This window comes from Pongo abelii, chromosome 2 (assembly GCF_028885655.2).
Source record: "Pongo abelii isolate AG06213 chromosome 2, NHGRI_mPonAbe1-v2.0_pri, whole genome shotgun sequence".
In the NCBI taxonomy this organism is placed as follows: Eukaryota; Metazoa; Chordata; class Mammalia; order Primates; family Hominidae; genus Pongo; species Pongo abelii.
In genome coordinates, this window is record NC_085928.1 from 181,547,801 (window position 1) to 181,564,921 (window position 17,121).

At 34.4% G+C, this 17,121-nt stretch overlaps 1 protein-coding gene across 7 annotated transcripts in view; it reads right to left on the reverse strand.

Annotated features, from left to right (window-relative positions):
- Positions 1 to 17,121, reverse strand: part of PLD1 (phospholipase D1) — a 210,026-nt gene that overhangs the window by 19,182 nt on the left and 173,723 nt on the right. For all 7 annotated transcript variants that reach the window (XM_002814286.6, XM_002814285.6, XM_054552993.2 and 4 more), the window contains 2 exons: positions 16,546 to 16,595; positions 346 to 480 (listed from right to left, as the gene is read on the reverse strand). In XM_002814286.6, coding sequence (XP_002814332.3) covers positions 346 to 480; positions 16,546 to 16,595 — 185 coding nt within the window. The remainder of the gene's footprint in view (positions 1 to 345; positions 481 to 16,545; positions 16,596 to 17,121) is intronic.

The window sequence follows — 17,121 nt, forward strand, 5'->3', positions numbered from 1 at the left end:
CTTTGATTCTTCACAGATAAAAATAGTTTAGTCCACAAAGAGATGATAAATGCTTGAAGTGATAGGTACCGCAATTACCCTGATGTGGTTGTTATACATTGTATGACTGTATCAAAACATCGTATGTACCCCATGAGTATATACACCTATTCTGTACCTATAACAATTTCAACAAATGGGTTAGAAAGGACGTAAGAGAAAAGGATGGCTTCAGAAATGTTTTAGTTATGGTGTTACTGTCTCTTTCAAATGCAAAGGACGCTTAGGAGGAATAGCAGCAAACATTTTTGCATGGGGTAAGTCAACTGGCAAGGAATACAATTATAGACCATGTGCTGTACTTACCAATAATAACAGTGTTATCATCAGCAATTAACAACTTGCTGTGGACATAGATAAGCTCAGTGACTAGGTTTCCTTCAAGCTCTGCATGTGTTCTAAGACCACAGAATGATATGTAATTTATCCACTGATTACCAACTGCAAATTTAAAAAGAAATTATAAAAATTAATATGACAAAGCTCAATAAATGTACATTAAATCTTATTGTTTCTCAAAACATTCTACTTAGACTGTTCAGAATAGATTGTATACTATATGTATATGTTTTCTATTTCAGAATTCATCCAGGATTTATTTTTGGTATCTGAATTTCATATTGTCAGTCTGAATGGCTCTCTCTCTCTCTCTCTCTATATATATATATACATATTTTTTTAATTGAAGTGTTTTCTGTCTTCCCTTTGCTAAGGCAATCCAAAAAACTATTCATATATGAACATTTTATTTTAATGATTTGATGAGTTAACTACTGAAGAGTGATGGTTAAAGCTAAGCTGGAATACATTAACCAAGACTTCAGTGTGACATTTGCTTCTATCCTGCTTGACACTTGCTGCAGATTGAATCAGATGCAAGGTGTGTGCCAAACCACCTGATGCTACATCATTTGTAGCATATTCAGCATGAAGCACCAGTTAAATTCTGTAGACTTTGGGTAAATAAAAATGTTGGCAATGAAAAACCACTCCTCCCTTTAGATCATTAAAATTAGGAAATAGAAGAATCCTTACTACACTAGACTTAGAATTTTCTTCAGAGCAAGCAGCACCAGGTTTGTATTTCAAAATATTGCCATCCATCTCATCACGTGGGGGCCATTCACATGATAAGAAGAAATACATTCCATACTAAGCCAACTCATAATCATGACCCCTGTTGTGTTAGTCACAGGATTTTTATGGTCTTTCTCCCACACAGCAGTTGTCTTGGATAAGCAAGTCTGATACCAAGAATAAATGGGGTGGAACCAAACTATCACAAATTCTAATAGAAAGAGAGCATACATTTTTTTTGTCTTTAAGAGAATTTGAAGCATATGAATAGAAGGGTAGCAGTTCATCTCCCATTTACTGAAGTTTCCATTTATTACTGATGGTTTCTATTTTGCTACTGATGTTATTCAGTGTTTCTATTAAGTCTGGGTATCTTGGAAAGAAATTCATTCATAGGTTATGTATAGAGATGCCTCCATTTAGAGATAGCTCTCCCCTCATATGTATATGAGTGATGTTGTATAGTTGTGTTTGACGAGAGTTGAAATGTTGGTATACTAGTGCACCATGTGTAAGAGATGCATTTCTAAAAAGTTTCATGTAAATGAGGTTTTGCAATCAATTGATTCCTCCATTTGTTAATGTTATATTGGAAATATACTTCATCTGAAGAATCACTTCCTTTTTTAAGTCTTTTCTGATCCATTTCCTTTTTTAAGCCCCTCACACCTATAAAATTCCTGGAAAACATTCTGACATAATGCCTAGTATCTTACAAACACTTATATAATCCTCAATTTATTCTACTGTTGTACAGGAACTGGGTCTTACACATCTTGGTATTCTCATCCTTTCACAGTGCTAAAAAAAAAAAGGTTGAATAAATGTATGAGTGGATAAATAAATATTCAGGTGTCAGCTGAAACTAAAAAATATTTTACCTTTTAGTTTCTCTGTATCATCTACTCTCCTACAGCTGGATCATGATCTAGAATTTATAAGTTTAAGATATAAAGCAGCTTTTCAAAGGAATCATGGAGCAGGACCTTTGCTAAAGTAAGTATTTTTTTACAGTAATTTCCATTAAAATTCACATGGAACAATATAGTAGACCAGTGGTTCTCAGCGTGCATAAAGACCACCTCTATGGAATTTGTTAAAAGCAGATTCCTGCGACTCTTTCCAGAATTCTGATTCAGCAGAAATCAACTCAGTAAGTTCCCTAGGGGATATTGTTTTTGAATGACACTGCCATAGAGCTTTGATAATTATTTAAGATTAGTATACACTAAGAAAATAATACACCATGACCAAGTGAGACGCATTCCAGGATGCAAGTCTGCTCATATGAGGAAATCCATTATTAGACATTATATTGATCAATCTAGGGAGAAAAATAATATAATTATCTTAACAGATGCTGGAAAGCTTTTGACACAATTCAGTATCTGCTCCTGATAAAAGCAATGCAGAAAGTAGGAAATGATGAATACTTTCTTAACATGCTGAAAATACAGATAATATATGTATTATATATTTATATGCATATGTGGGTATAATATTTTCAATACTATTTAATATTGCCTTGGAAGTATCAGCCAATACAGTTGTGTAAGAGAAATCATGTAAAAAGTAAAGTCATCTCCACTTGCAGATACTATGAAAACATACCTGAAGAATCAGTAATAAAATTATATCAAATAATAAAAATATTAAATATAACAGGATATAAATTAACATATAGAAATCAATAGCCTTTATACACACAAAACAATAACCACTTAGAGAATATAATACAGACAAAGCCCTATTTAGAATGACAACAAAGAAAATAAAAGAGATAAACTTAATGGTTCACGTGCAAAACTTTAAAAAAGTTAAAACACTATCAAGACACAAGAGTAGACTTGAACAAATGGAAACATTGCTCTTGTTCTGGGATAGAACAATTCACCATTAGAAAGATGTCAACTCTTCCCAGGTTAATTTATAAATTTAATGTGATCTCATTACATTACATGAGATCGCATTAATGTAATGTAATATAAGGTAATGTAATGGTAAAAATACCAACAAGTTCTTATGGAGTTAGATAACCTGTAGTTTGTATGGAAAAATAAACATGCAAGAATAAATTGAGAAAAATGGAAGAGAAAAGGTATGAGTCATTAGCCCTATCAGATTTTTTTTTTTCTTTTGAGATGGAGTCTCGCTCTGTCGCCCAGGCTGGAGTGCAGTGGTGTGACCTCGGCTCACTGCAAGCTCTGCCTCCCAGGTTCACACCATTCTCCTGCCTCAGCCTCCCGAGTAGCTGGGACTACAGGCACCCACCACCACGCCCAGCTAATTTTTTTTTTTTTTTTTTTTGCATTTTTAGTAGAGACGGGGTTTCACCGTGTTATCCAGGATGGTCTCGATCTCCTGACCTCGTGATCCGCCCACCTCGGCCTCCCAAAGTGCAGGGATTACAGGCATGAGCCACCGCGCCCAGCCAGCCCTATCAGATATTAACACATACTATAAAGTCTGTATAATTAAAACAGTGCAGATCTAGCAGATAAATAGACAGATACGCCAGTGAATGGGATAGGAAGTCCAAAAAGAGATGCAAATACATAAGGAAAATTTGTATATGATAAAGGAAACAGCTCAAATGATAAGGACAAGGCCTTTTAGATAAAAGGTGCTAGTACAGTTCCATAGCCACCTGAAAAAGATAAAACTCCAAATTTTTTTTAAAAAGAATAAACTCCAAATGGATCAGAGATAAAAATGTAAGCAAATGAAACCAGACAAGTGTTAGAAGAAAGCAAGGGTGAATTCCTCTATACTTCAAACGTAAGAAAGACTTTGTAAGTATCCAGAGGCAAAAAAAAAAAAAAAAAAAAAAGATTTGTAAATTGGTTAGATTAAAAAAATAACAACACATTTGCATGACACAGAACACCACAAGCAAAAAACAAAAGGCAGAAGACAAACTGGGAGAAAGTATTTGCAGTACATGTCACAGATAAAGAGGTGATAATCCTAACATATAAAGAACTCTAAATAATTGAAGGGAAAAGAAAATCAAAATCTTAATAGAAAAATGGGCAAAACACATGAATAGACAATTCACACACACAAAAGATACATTTGAAAAGATATCCATCTTGACTAATAATTATAGAAATGCAAATAAAAATGACATTGAGAAACTGTTATCTATAAGACTGGCAAAAAACAAAAGGTAGGACAATATATTCTGCTAGTGAGAATGGGTTGAAGCCAGACTCTCTCATATATTGGTGATGAAAATGCAAATTCGTACAAATTTTTTGAAGGGTCATTTAGCAGTATCTAACAAAGCTACCTATGTGTTTACCTCCTGACCCAGCAATCCCACTCTAGAAATTTATGCTAAATATATACCTTCAACAAATAAGAATATATGTATATATATTAATATGTACACAGTTACCCATTGTATATAGTTCTGCTAGAAGCATATAGTGGTTGTTGAAGACAATCTAACTGCCCATTCATAACACAGTGATTGAATAAACGCAAATCCACATATGGAAGACTATGCAGTGTTACAAGAAATGAAGATCTCTGTGAATTAACTTGGAGTGATTTCCAGGATATTCTGTTAAATGGAAAAGGCAAGGTGAGCAAGAGAATATGCAGTATATTTTTTTGTGAAAGAGATCAGGAGAAATAAGAAAATATACAACTATCTGAGCATTTTTCCAAGAAGAAACACAACAAGATTAACCTAGAAACTGATGAAATTGGTTACCAATAAGGGATGGATGAGTACAGGGTGAAAAAGATGGTTGGGGTAGAAACTGAAAGTATAGAGGAATGGCACTTATTTAAATATGCTTTTTATATAGTTCTGGCTATTGGAAGCATAGTTCATGCATTCAAAAAAATAAGAGAGATTTTAAAAAAAAAACCTGAAATGTAATATAAACCAAAGCAAATGAACCAAACCAAATGAAGTTAATAACATAATCCAAGCAAATCAAGTTAACAACGTAATCAAACTACTTTTGATCACAGACATTTGAGTGTATACCCTTAGGCTAAAGGCAAAAAACACTATAAGCAAGTGTTAAACTCTAGTAAGTACATTCATTTTTCACGGTGGTATGGGCCAGCAATCCCATACCTATTTTCTGTGTATTAAAAGGTTGAGGAAATACATAAATATGCTGTGGATAATGGGAGCTGTGTTTCTCACTGTGAAAGAAAGGAGCTATAAACATAAATAGAGGGATGGCTAGAAGGAATCCTATGTTGTGGGATTGGAATTGGAGATATCCATATGACAAGAAAGAGAGAGAATAGGTTTGTGAGTGTGTACAGAGGCCCAAAGTAGTGATATTCTAGTAGCAATGATCACATCTAACACCCAGATTTTGCTTTATAAATACCATTTTTCGCTAAAATAACCTAGGTTCCTTGGAGAAATGGCTGATTGCAGGGCTAGTGTTGGGAATATATGAGTTTGGGACACCTTGTTGTGCCAGTAAAAGAAGATGATTAGTGGGGACATGTCCAAAAAACATCAAGCCACCTTTAAAAGGCCCTCATTGGCCAAACCTGGGCAAGCTGAACTCCAAGATCTTAACACACTAAATAAAAGAAGAAGCTGTAAGTCCATACTAATATAAATACATAAATGGGGAAAAAGGGAAAACTTTCCTTACAGTAGAATTCCAACTAATTAATTTAAAATAAACTAATAAATATAGAAAAAAAATGATGGAATCACAAAGTCAGCATTTGGTAACTATCATGATAATTGATTCAGAGAATAATTAACGCATGCTAAAACCAGGAGATCAATGGTTGATAAGAAGCAGGATACTTATATACACCTAAAGTGTTTTCCTACAAAATACTATTAATTATGAAGGCAAAAATAGTGGAGAATTCTGGCAGACACCACCTTCACTAAGTGATCAAAGTTAATATAACCAGTAAGGTTGTTCCTGCTATGTTACCGTAAGAACACAACCTCACTTCTGTGATACTGCTCCAAAAAAGCATAACCTAAATCTAATCATGAGAAAACAATGGACATACCCAAATTGAGGGACAGTCTACAGAGCAACTGGCCTGTACTCTTCAAAAACATCAAGATCATGAAAGCTCTGCCACCCCCCAAAATCAAAATGATTGAAAGATAATTTCAGGTTAAAGGAAAATAAAGACACGTGACAACTTAATGCCACAAATTCTAGCCTAGGAAAAAGCCTTTTTTCCTCTTTTGCTATGAAGAACATTCCTAAGACAACTGGCAAAATTTCAATAAGGTCTATAAACTGGATAATAGTATTATATCAATGTTCATTTATTTTGATATTTGAACTATACTTGCTTAAGAGAATCTCCTTGTTTTCTCAGAAACACACATACATATTTAGGGGGAAATTGGTATCATGGCTGCAACTTATTCCAAAATGACTCAGGGTAAAAAAAAAAATCCCAACATCTATATATGAATGTATCTTTCTATTGAGAGAGAATGATAAAGCAAAGAAAGTAAAATTATTATAACATCTGGGAAATTAGGATGAAGGATATATGGCAGTCCTGGAAGCTGTTCTATAAATTTGAGATTATTTCAAAATTAATTTTTTTAAGATTAATGATACTGACTAGCTGTTAGCAGCCTGAAGGTTTAGCACATGTCATATTTGTAATTTTCTAAAGCACATCTATGTGTCATGCCAAAGCAGGCCTAGAGAGTATCAGCAAAACATCAATTAGTAAGACAGCCTGTCAGCCCACAGTCCATACCTACTTCCCACTCATCCTTGATTATGCAATAACTCTTATGAAGTAATTAAATCTTTATTTCTTTGTGAAAAATGGCTTTGGGAAGAGAGCTAACAGTTGGTTCCAGTAACATGATCTAAAAGAAAGACAATGGTTCCTAGCCAGAAAGTGGACATTTTGGACAAATGCGAGTGTGGCCTGTCAAATGCTATGGGGACACCCATTTATGATGTGAATAAATTCACCATGAACTCTATATGGAAAGAAGAAAAAACAAACAGAGAAAATATTTCAGCCAGTACTTTATTCTGTGAAAAAAACTGCCTTGACATGTAATAGGTACAAAGGTTGGTGATGTTAATTTATGTTATGAGGATATACTAGAGAAACATATGCTTTTTGAAGAAAATATGAGCAAGCCAGGAGCGCATATAAGCATTAATGTGAAGAAACAGATAAACAAGTATAAGAAAGAGTCCCAAATTATATAATGTCATGGAGGTATCTGAGAACCTGAAGATTTATTCAGATCCCAGGACATACCTGTTGTGAACATTGGTGTGTGCATCACACACCGGGGCGTGTCGGGGGATGGGAGGCTAGAGGAGGGATAGCATTAGGAAAAATCCCTAATGTAAGTGATGGGTTGATGGGTACAGCAAACCACATGGCATGTGTATACCTATGTAACAAAACTGCACGTTCTGCACATGTACCCCAGAACTTAAAGTATAATAAAAAAAAGAAGAGAAATTCAATACTATAGACTCAAAATTTATAAGGAAATTTTGTGAAAGGACATCAAGAATTGTTACAGGCTTTTGTTACTTAAAAACTTGTAGCACTTGGTATATGTACGTATCTAATCCTGATTGAAAACTTCTGGCCCTTATCTTAAATTATACTAAATTGGCTGCTAAAATACCAAAATTAACAAAAATTATAAAAACAATAAAGAAATGCTTTAAATTAAACATTAAATCTCTGAAGACTGGTATATCAGATAATTATATACTAATAGCTGCTGGTTTTCTTTTCAGGAATTTTAACATATTCATAGCAGCAGTTTTGTTATTCTAAATAATTAAAACAGTAGAGAACTATATTTCTCTATCCAATTAGAGATTAGCTAGTTCATGTATTTTAAACCCACTGCATATACAAAAACAAAGCCAACAATACAACCTTGTACTTTAGAAACAGGCATTATGTAATTAATCTTTTCTCTCTGTCTAGCATATGAACATTTTCCCCACTGAGATGCCTTATTTTGACTGTTCCCAAGGTACTTGGAAATCTTTTTATAAACAGGCTTAGCATTGAAATTACTTCTTGTGTTAAAATCCAATTTGTACCCCTGAATAGGCAAAGGCAAGAAAAGCGTCCAGAGCCAAAGAAAATACTTTATAATAAGCTCAGGACATTTTTACTGTTGAGAAACTCAATAATAAGCTGTTTTGATTCCTATATCTTCACCTGTGCATTTTTACAAGCCACTGCCAGTGCTGAATTATTGTCCCAATTTTATTTTATTGATACATCTTTTATAAATTTACTCATTCACTATCTTCATTTTAGGCCATTAGAAAATAGAGACAGAGATAATACTCTGGCAAATCTCTGTCCTAGATACAATGAGATGCAACTTTTGGAAGTATTCGTTATTGGTGATGTACATATCTTTTGTCTAAAGTTGCTTACAAAAGTTTTGTAGGCTGAGCAGACCATCAGTGAAAAATTACTGAACACACAACACTAGTATATGTATATATGTCTATTTTGAAATTATATACATGTACTAAAAGCTTGTCCCTATTTTTAACTTGTCAATATTTTAAATTTGTATTTAAAGTTTCCAAATCATTTAAAAATTCTTACAATTTATAAATTTTATACTACAAAATTTTCGTCTTTAAAGTGTACAGATCAGTATGTTTTATAAGTAGTACATTCACAAGGCTGTACAACTATCACCACCACCTAATTTTAAGACATTTTTATCACCCCCCCAAAAAAACCCCACACTCATTAACAGTTACACCCCATTCCACTCTCCCCTACACCCTATTATTCTACTAACTGGCTCTATGGATTTGCCTATTGAAGACATTTTATAAAAATGAAACTAGACAAGATGTGGCCTTTTGTGCCTGGCTTCTTTCACTTAGCGTAAGATCTTCGGGGTTCATCTGTGATGTAGTATGTGTCAGTTCATGCCTTTTTACATCTAAATAATACTCCACTGTATGGATACACCTCATTTTGTTTATACTTTCATCAGTTAATGGACATTGGGTTGTTTCCACTTTTTGGCTATTCTGAATAATGCTGCTATAAACATTCATGTACAAATTTTTGTGTGGACATTTGTTTTTAATATTTGAGTAAATGTTAAGGAGTAGAACTGCTGGGTTATAGGGTAACTATATTTAACTTTTGCAGAAATGCCAAACTGGCTTTCCAAAGAAGCAGTACCATTTTTCATTCCCAACAGTAATGTGTTAGGGTTCCACTATTTACACATCCTTGCCAATACTTTATTATTATTATAATTATGGCCATCCTAGTGAATGTGAAGGTGTGAGGTTGTACTGTGGGTTTCAGTTGAATTTCTAGTGACTAGTGATACTGAGTTTTCTTTTATGTACTTATCAGCTATTTGAATATCTTCTTTGGAAAAATACCTGTTTAGCTGCTTTGCCCATTTTTTATTTTTTGAGTTATTTTTATTTTTATTACCGAATTGTAGGAATCCTTTATATATTCTATACACTAGTCCCTTATACATATGATTTGCAAATGGTTTTCTCCCATTCCATGGGGTGTTTTCACTTCCTTGATAATGTTCATTGGAGCACAAAGGCTTTCAAGCTTTCATGTTTGATGAAATCTAAATTATCTATTTTTATATGTTTGCTTGTGCTTTTGGTGTAAAATCCAAGAAGCCATTGTCACAATGATTTATGCCTATTATTTTCTCCCAGGAAATGTATAGTTTTAGTTTTTACATTTAGGCCTTTGATCCATATTGAGTTAATTTTTGTATATGGTATGAGGTAGGGGTTCAACTTCTTTTTTTTTTTTTTTTGCACGTGGATATCTAGTTTTTCTAGCACCAATTTGTTGAAAAGACTTCTTTCTCCATTGAATTGGTTTGGCATCACCTTCCTGAAATTTAATTGACTATAATCATAAGAATTATTTTTAGATTCTTGACTCTGCTCAGTTGACCTGTAAGTCTAACTTTATGTCAGTAGCACACTATTATTGTGGGTTTGCTGCAAGTTTTGAAATCACATATGTGACACCTCCAATTTGTTCTTATTCAAGATTGTTTTGGCAATGCTAAATGCCTTGAAATTTCACATGAACTTTCAGATTAGCTTGTCAATTTTTTCAAAAAGGTAGTTGGGGTTTTGGTAGGGATTGTTTTGAATGTATAGGTAAATTTGGAGAGTACTGCCATCTTAACAATGCTAAGTCTTTCAATCCATTAACACAGAGTATTTATTTATTTATTTATATCTTCCTTAATCTCTTTCAATGTTTTATTATTTTCAGCATAGGTATCTTCCACTACCTTTATTAAATTTATTCCTAAATATTTAATTCTTTTGATGCTATTTTAAATCGAATTGTTTTCTTAATTTCATTTTCAGTTTACTCATTGCTACAGTATAAAAGTGAATTGATTTTTGTATACTCATCTTGTATCTTGAAACATTGCTAGACTAATTTATTATCTGTAATAGTATGTGTGAATTTCTTAGAATTTCCTGCATACAAGATCATGTCGTCTATAAAAAGAGGTAGTTTTACTCTTCCTGTTCCTTTCCCTTTAAAAATATATACTTTTCTTGCTCAATTGTTGTGGCTAAAACCTCCAGTATGATGTTGACAAGAGTGAACTTTCTCATCTAATCACTTATCATAGAGGGGAAAGCTTTCAGTCTTTCACCATTAAGTATGATGTCAGCTTATACGTGACATCTACAAATACCATTTACATGGCTGAGGAAGTTCCCACGTATTCCAAGTTTGTTGAGGTTCTTTTGTTTTGTTTTAATTATGAAAGTGTTTGGGATTTTGCCAAATAATTTTTCTGTGTCTAATGAGATGATTATGTGTGGTTTTTGTCCTTTGTTCTATTAACATGATGCATTACATTGACTGATTTTCAGATGTTAAAACCAACCATGCATTCCTGGGAAAAATCCCATTTGGTCATGATGTATAATCCTTTTTATATTGTTGTATTCAATTTAGTATTTCACTGAGGAATTCTGTGGTACATTCACAAGGAATATTGATCTGATTGATCTGTGGCTTTCTTTTCTTTTCTTTTGAGACGGAGTCTCACTCTGTCACCAGGCTGGAGTGCAGTGGTGCAATCTTGGCTCACTGCAACCTCAGCCTCCCAGGTTCAAGCGATTCTCGTGCCTCAGCCTCCCCAGTAGCTGGGACTACCAGTGCATGCCACCATGCCCAGCTAATTTTTGTATTTTTAGTAGAGACGGGGTTTCACCATGTTGGCCAGGATGGTCTCGATCTCTTGACCTCGTGATTCACCTGCCTCAGCCTCCCAAAGTGCTGGGATTACAGGTGTGAGCCACCATGCCTGGCCCTTTTCTTTTCTTATAATGACCATGGTTTTGGTATCAGGATAATACTGGACTCATAGAATGTGTTGGGAAGTATAGTAATACATAGTTTAATAATGGGGACACGTTCTGAGAAATGTGTCATTGGGTGATTTTGTCATTGTTTGAACATCATAAAGTTTAATTATACAAACCTACTACACAAATCATATAGTCTACTATATACTCAGGTTATATGGTATAGGTTATTGCTCCTAGGCTACAAACCTGTACAGCATGATACTATACTGAATACTGTAGGCAAGTGTAACTTAATGGCAAGTATTTGTGAATCTAAGCATAGAAAAGGCATGGTAAAAACATGGTATAAGAGATCAAAAATGATACACTTAACTGGCTGGGCACAGTGGCTCATGCCTATAATCCCAGCACTTTGGGAGGCCGAGGAGGGTGGATCATGAGGTCAGGAGATCGAGACCATCCTGGCTAACATGGTGAAACCCCGTCTCTACTAAAAAAACACACACACACAAAAAAATTAGCCAGGCGTGGTGACGGGTGCCTACAGTCCCAGCTACTCGGGAGGCTGAGGCAGGAGAATGGCGTGAACCCGGGAGGCAGAGCTTGCAGTGAGCCAAAATTGCGCCACTGCACTCCAGCCTGGGCGACAGAGCAAGACTCCATCTCAAAAAAAAAAAAAAAAATGATACACTTACAAAGAGCACTTACCATGAATGAAGTTGCTCTGGGTGTGAGTGGTGAATAAATGTGAAGATCTAAATTATTACTGTACACTACTGTGGACTTTATAAACACTGCACACTTAGGCTACATTAAATTTTTAAATTTATTTAAAAATAAAGTAATTGTACCATGCCATGGGTATGACTGACATCATTTGGTGATAGGAATTTTTCAGCTCCATTATAATCTTACGGGACTACCATCATGCTGCAATCTGTTGTTGACTGAAATGTCATTATGCAACACATAACTGTATTCCTTTCTCCTATCTATTTTTGGGGAAAAGTATGTGAAGGATTGGTGTTAATTCTATTGTGGATGGTAGAACTAACTAGCAAAGCCACTGGGCCAGGGCTTTTCTTTGTGGGAAGATTATTGATTGCTAAATTAATCTCTTTACTTGTTATTGCTCTATTTAGAATTTCAATTTTTTTCTAGAAGCAGTTTTGGGAGTTTGTGTCTTTAATACAATACCATTAATCGTATGTATCAATCTGACTGGGCCAAGAGGTGCCCAGTTTAATATTGTTTCTGAGTGTGTCTGTGAGGGGTTTTCTGGATGAGATTAGCATTTGAATTCGTGGATTCATTAAAGTAGATTGCCCTCCCCAATGTTGCTGGGCATCATCTAATCCATTGAGGGCCAGAGGAGATCAAAAGACAGATGGAAGAGGAATTCATGCCTTTTGATTCTTGCTTTTCTGCTTCTGTTGGAATCTCGGTCTGCTCTTACCCTTTTACTGCCATTAAAACCATTGGCTCCTCTGATTCTCAGGCCTTCAGACTTGGATGGGAATTACATAGCCAGCTTTCCTGGGTATCCAGCTTGCAGATTGTGGAATTTCTCAGCTTCCGTAATTACTTGAGTCAATTCCTCATAATAAATCTTTTCATATATATATATGAAAGATATATATATATAAATATATAATATATATAATATAAAATGTTATATATTATTTATATAGCACATAAAATATATATATACATATATTTATATATTTATAATATATAACATATAAATAATATATAAATATATCATATATTACCTATATGTTTTCATATAAATAATATATATGAATATATATTATATAGATGGATATATAATATATAATATGTAAATTATATATTTATATATTTTTTAATTTATATTTTATATATTAGATAAAATATCTATATAGATATAATATATATTTATTTTTAATAGATAAATATTTTATTTAATATAAATAATATATATTCACATAATATATATTATATAAATATATAAATATATATTCATACATATATCTTTCATATATATGAAAAGATTTATCATGAAGAATTGGCTCAGGTAATTATGGAGGCTGAGAAGTTATATTTATATAATTTCTCAATTTATAGATAAATAAATATTTTATATATATATATATCTCCTATTGGTTCTGTTTCTCTAGGGAACCCTGACTAATACAGTGTCTTTAAAGGAATTTGTCCATCTATCTGGGCAAATTTGTTGGCATACAAGTGTTCATAGTATTCTACACTCCATTTTATTTCTGTAAAGTCAGTAGTAATGTCCCCTCTTAGTTTCTGATTTTGGTACTTTGAGTCTTCTCTATTTGTTACTTAGTCAGTCCACCTAAAAGCAATTTTGTTGATCTTTTCAAAAAGCTAACTTTTGGTTTCACTAGTTTTCTCTATTTTTTTTCTATTATCTCATTTATTTCCCCTCCAATCTCTGTTATTTCTTTTATTCTGCTTGCTTTAGGTTTAGTTTTCTCTTCTTTTTCTACTTTCCTAAAATGTAAGGTTAGGTTATTGATTTGAGATTTCTTATTTTCTATTAAATAATATAAATGTTTATAGTTATAAATTTCCCTGTAAGCATTGCTGTAGCTGCCTCTCATAAGTTTGGATATGTTGTTTTCATTTTCATTCATCTCAAAATATTTTCTACTCTCCTTTGAAGTACCTTCTTTGATTCTTTGGTTATTTAGAAGTATGTTGTATAATTTCCACCTATCTGTGAATTCCCAACATTTCCTTTTGTTATTTATAATTTCATTCCATTGTGGTCAGAGAACATACTTTATACAATTCCTTAAATGCCTGTACCAAATAAGTTTCTTATACTTTACTGAGGGGCTCTGTGTATGTGTGTGAAGGCCACAGGCCTTACATGCTCAGGCATGCAGTTTATAACTCTGCCTCAGGCTTCACTTTCTGCTTGCACAGAGCCTCAAGGTCAGCCAGAGGTGAGAGCTTAGGGCCTTCTCAATCCTTTCCTGAGCATGTGCATTGCCCTGGGCATGCACACACCCCTACACATACCCATGACCTTTCAGATTCCCAGGGATATGTTGGAGGTTTCTAGTGCCCACTAGGGGATCTCCTTCCTCAGCTTTTCCTCTTAAGATTTTTAGTCAGCTTCTTGCTCACTCAACTGTTACCGCCTCTTCAGTCAGCTGTGATGCTAAATAAATGTTGCTGATTGTTTTTGATAAATACCAAGGTTTTTTTAAAAAGTCTACTTGCACTGAGCAAGGTCTGAGTCAGGTGAAATAAATATAAGTACTTAGAATGGGAGTTTAAAGGGAAGTTCCAGACAGGTCAAATAATGACAATGTGAGAACTGTTGGGACATGGGAGCCTCAACCCTGATCTGCTCCCTCCAATGGCTGCTAGGCTGCTGGTTTGCACCCTGATTTGAGCAGCTGTTGGCTTTTAAGACTATCATGGAGATGAGAAGAGGGAGATGGGTATATGGCAAGTTAAAATGCCACAAAGCTTGCTATTCTTACCAAGATTCAGCTGTTTTTCTTGATTAAACACTCCTTGGATTGTTACAAGCCTTTAGTTAATTTCCCCATCCAAAGAAGTTGATTGTGACAACTTTTGTCAGTATTTTTGTTGCTTTTATGTAGGACTATATTTTTGGAGATCTTTCCTCTGCCATTCCTGCTGATGTCCTAATTTCTTACTTTTAAGCTAAAAATATACAGACTTGGAAAGTCTATTATTTTCTACTCACATTCCAGTACATTATCCAGTGCACCCCATTTGGGAGGCTACCAGTATAAAATAAAATCTTCCTTCAAAAAACTCAATTGAGGTTTATATTCTATCTGAAGGTCATATCACACGGCATCACATGATTAGGATGAGTCCTTCTGTCTTTTCCAGACCTCCTGTGGCAGCTCCATTCTCTTGGTCCATTGGATTGAAACTCAGAATTAGCTGACACTTCCCTTCCTTTCCTGCTTCCACATCCCCGCAAGTCTTCCCTCATAATCTTATCCACACATGACCCTCCTTTTCCATTACCAATGCACCTTTGTCTCTTGCTTGCCACCATCTTTACCCTGTTTACCAACAGTAAATGAGTCTTCATATAAACGTCAGTTTGATGAATTTGCTCCAGGGGCTCAGAGGTTGCCACCAACCTCTTCTTGCCTTCCGGATAAAACCTAGCCTTCTTAGTGTGGCTGTCCACATTTTCACAATCTGGACCCAACTTGAACTGGAAGTCATACAACTTGGGTTCTGATTCCAGCTTAGTTTGTATCGATACACAAAGATATAGAGCAAAGATATAGAGCACAGAGATATAGAGCAATATTGAGTGCCCACTATATGCTGAACCCATAGTTCAGGGAGCTATAGAGAGGTAAACCCTAGTTACAATATATTGTATCCAAGAACTAGGTAGAAGAATCAATTAAGAAGACATCTGAGGCTGGGCATGGTGGCTCACACTTGTAATCCCAGCACTTGGGGAGGCTGTGGCAGGTGGATCACCTGAGGTCAGGAGTTCCAGACAGGCCTGGCCAACATGGTGAAACCTGGTCTCTACTAAAAATACAAAAAAATTAGTTGGGTGTGGTGGTGCACACCTGTAATCCCAGCTACTCGGGAGGCTGAGGCAAAAGAACTGCTTGAACCCAGGAGGCAGAGGTTGCAGTGAGCTGGGACCGTGCCATTGCACTCCAGCCTGGGCAACAAGAATGAAACCCAGTCAAAAAAAAAAAAAAAAAAAGACGTCTGTGAAAGTGTATTTGAAAAGTATAAAAAATTGCATCCAGTAGATAAAGAAGAACAAACAACTATAATACCTCATAAAGATGATTGTTATTATCAAAACAATTATAAATAAATAAAAATAAATAGAAATTACAAAGATGCTCAGTTTTTATTACCTGTTTAGTCTTGGTGTCTTCGTTTGAATAATGGTTTGGGCAACTTAATGAGAATAAATACTTTATTACAGGTGAACATTTTGTGGGGTATCTTTTATAGAGTTCTATAATCACACTGTGAAAACATTAATGATTACTGATACCTCACCTTCATAATAAAAAACAATCACATGAGAAAAAAAGCAGTTACTTACGCTCTGCTTTTAACTGTCCAAGGATGGAATTTTCTCCTCTGCACATGGTTCTGAAAATATGTAAAGGAGAAAATAATTACAGAGGTTTCAAAACAACCAATCCCATGCAGTATCTGTAGGTTTAATCCTAACACAAGTAAAAACAGAAAAAGTGCTTCTATGAGAAGATGCTACATATATTTCTAAATGCTAAAAACAGTTACATGAATATCACTTTTGTAATGTTATTAATGGGACATGATAGTTGTTTTGAGGTGGGTAAATGGAAAAGTTATAAAATTCATGTTGGATTTCAGAAAGAGAGGCTATTAAAAAAAGATGGGTCATGAATGAACTTTCCCTCTTACAAAACTGGATAACAGCAAAGATAAATTTAGAATGTGTCAGTAGATAAGAATACTTACAGAATCACATTGCTCTCAGAGGTGAAAAGGGCAAGCACTTAGCAGAATAATTTACGAATTAAACTATTAGAATGGGCTGTCTCTAAAGTCAGCAAAACCACTAAAAATGAAAAATATAGTCTCAAATAAAGGACTCTGCTAATGATTTTGTTCCTTAAGACTCTGATAATCA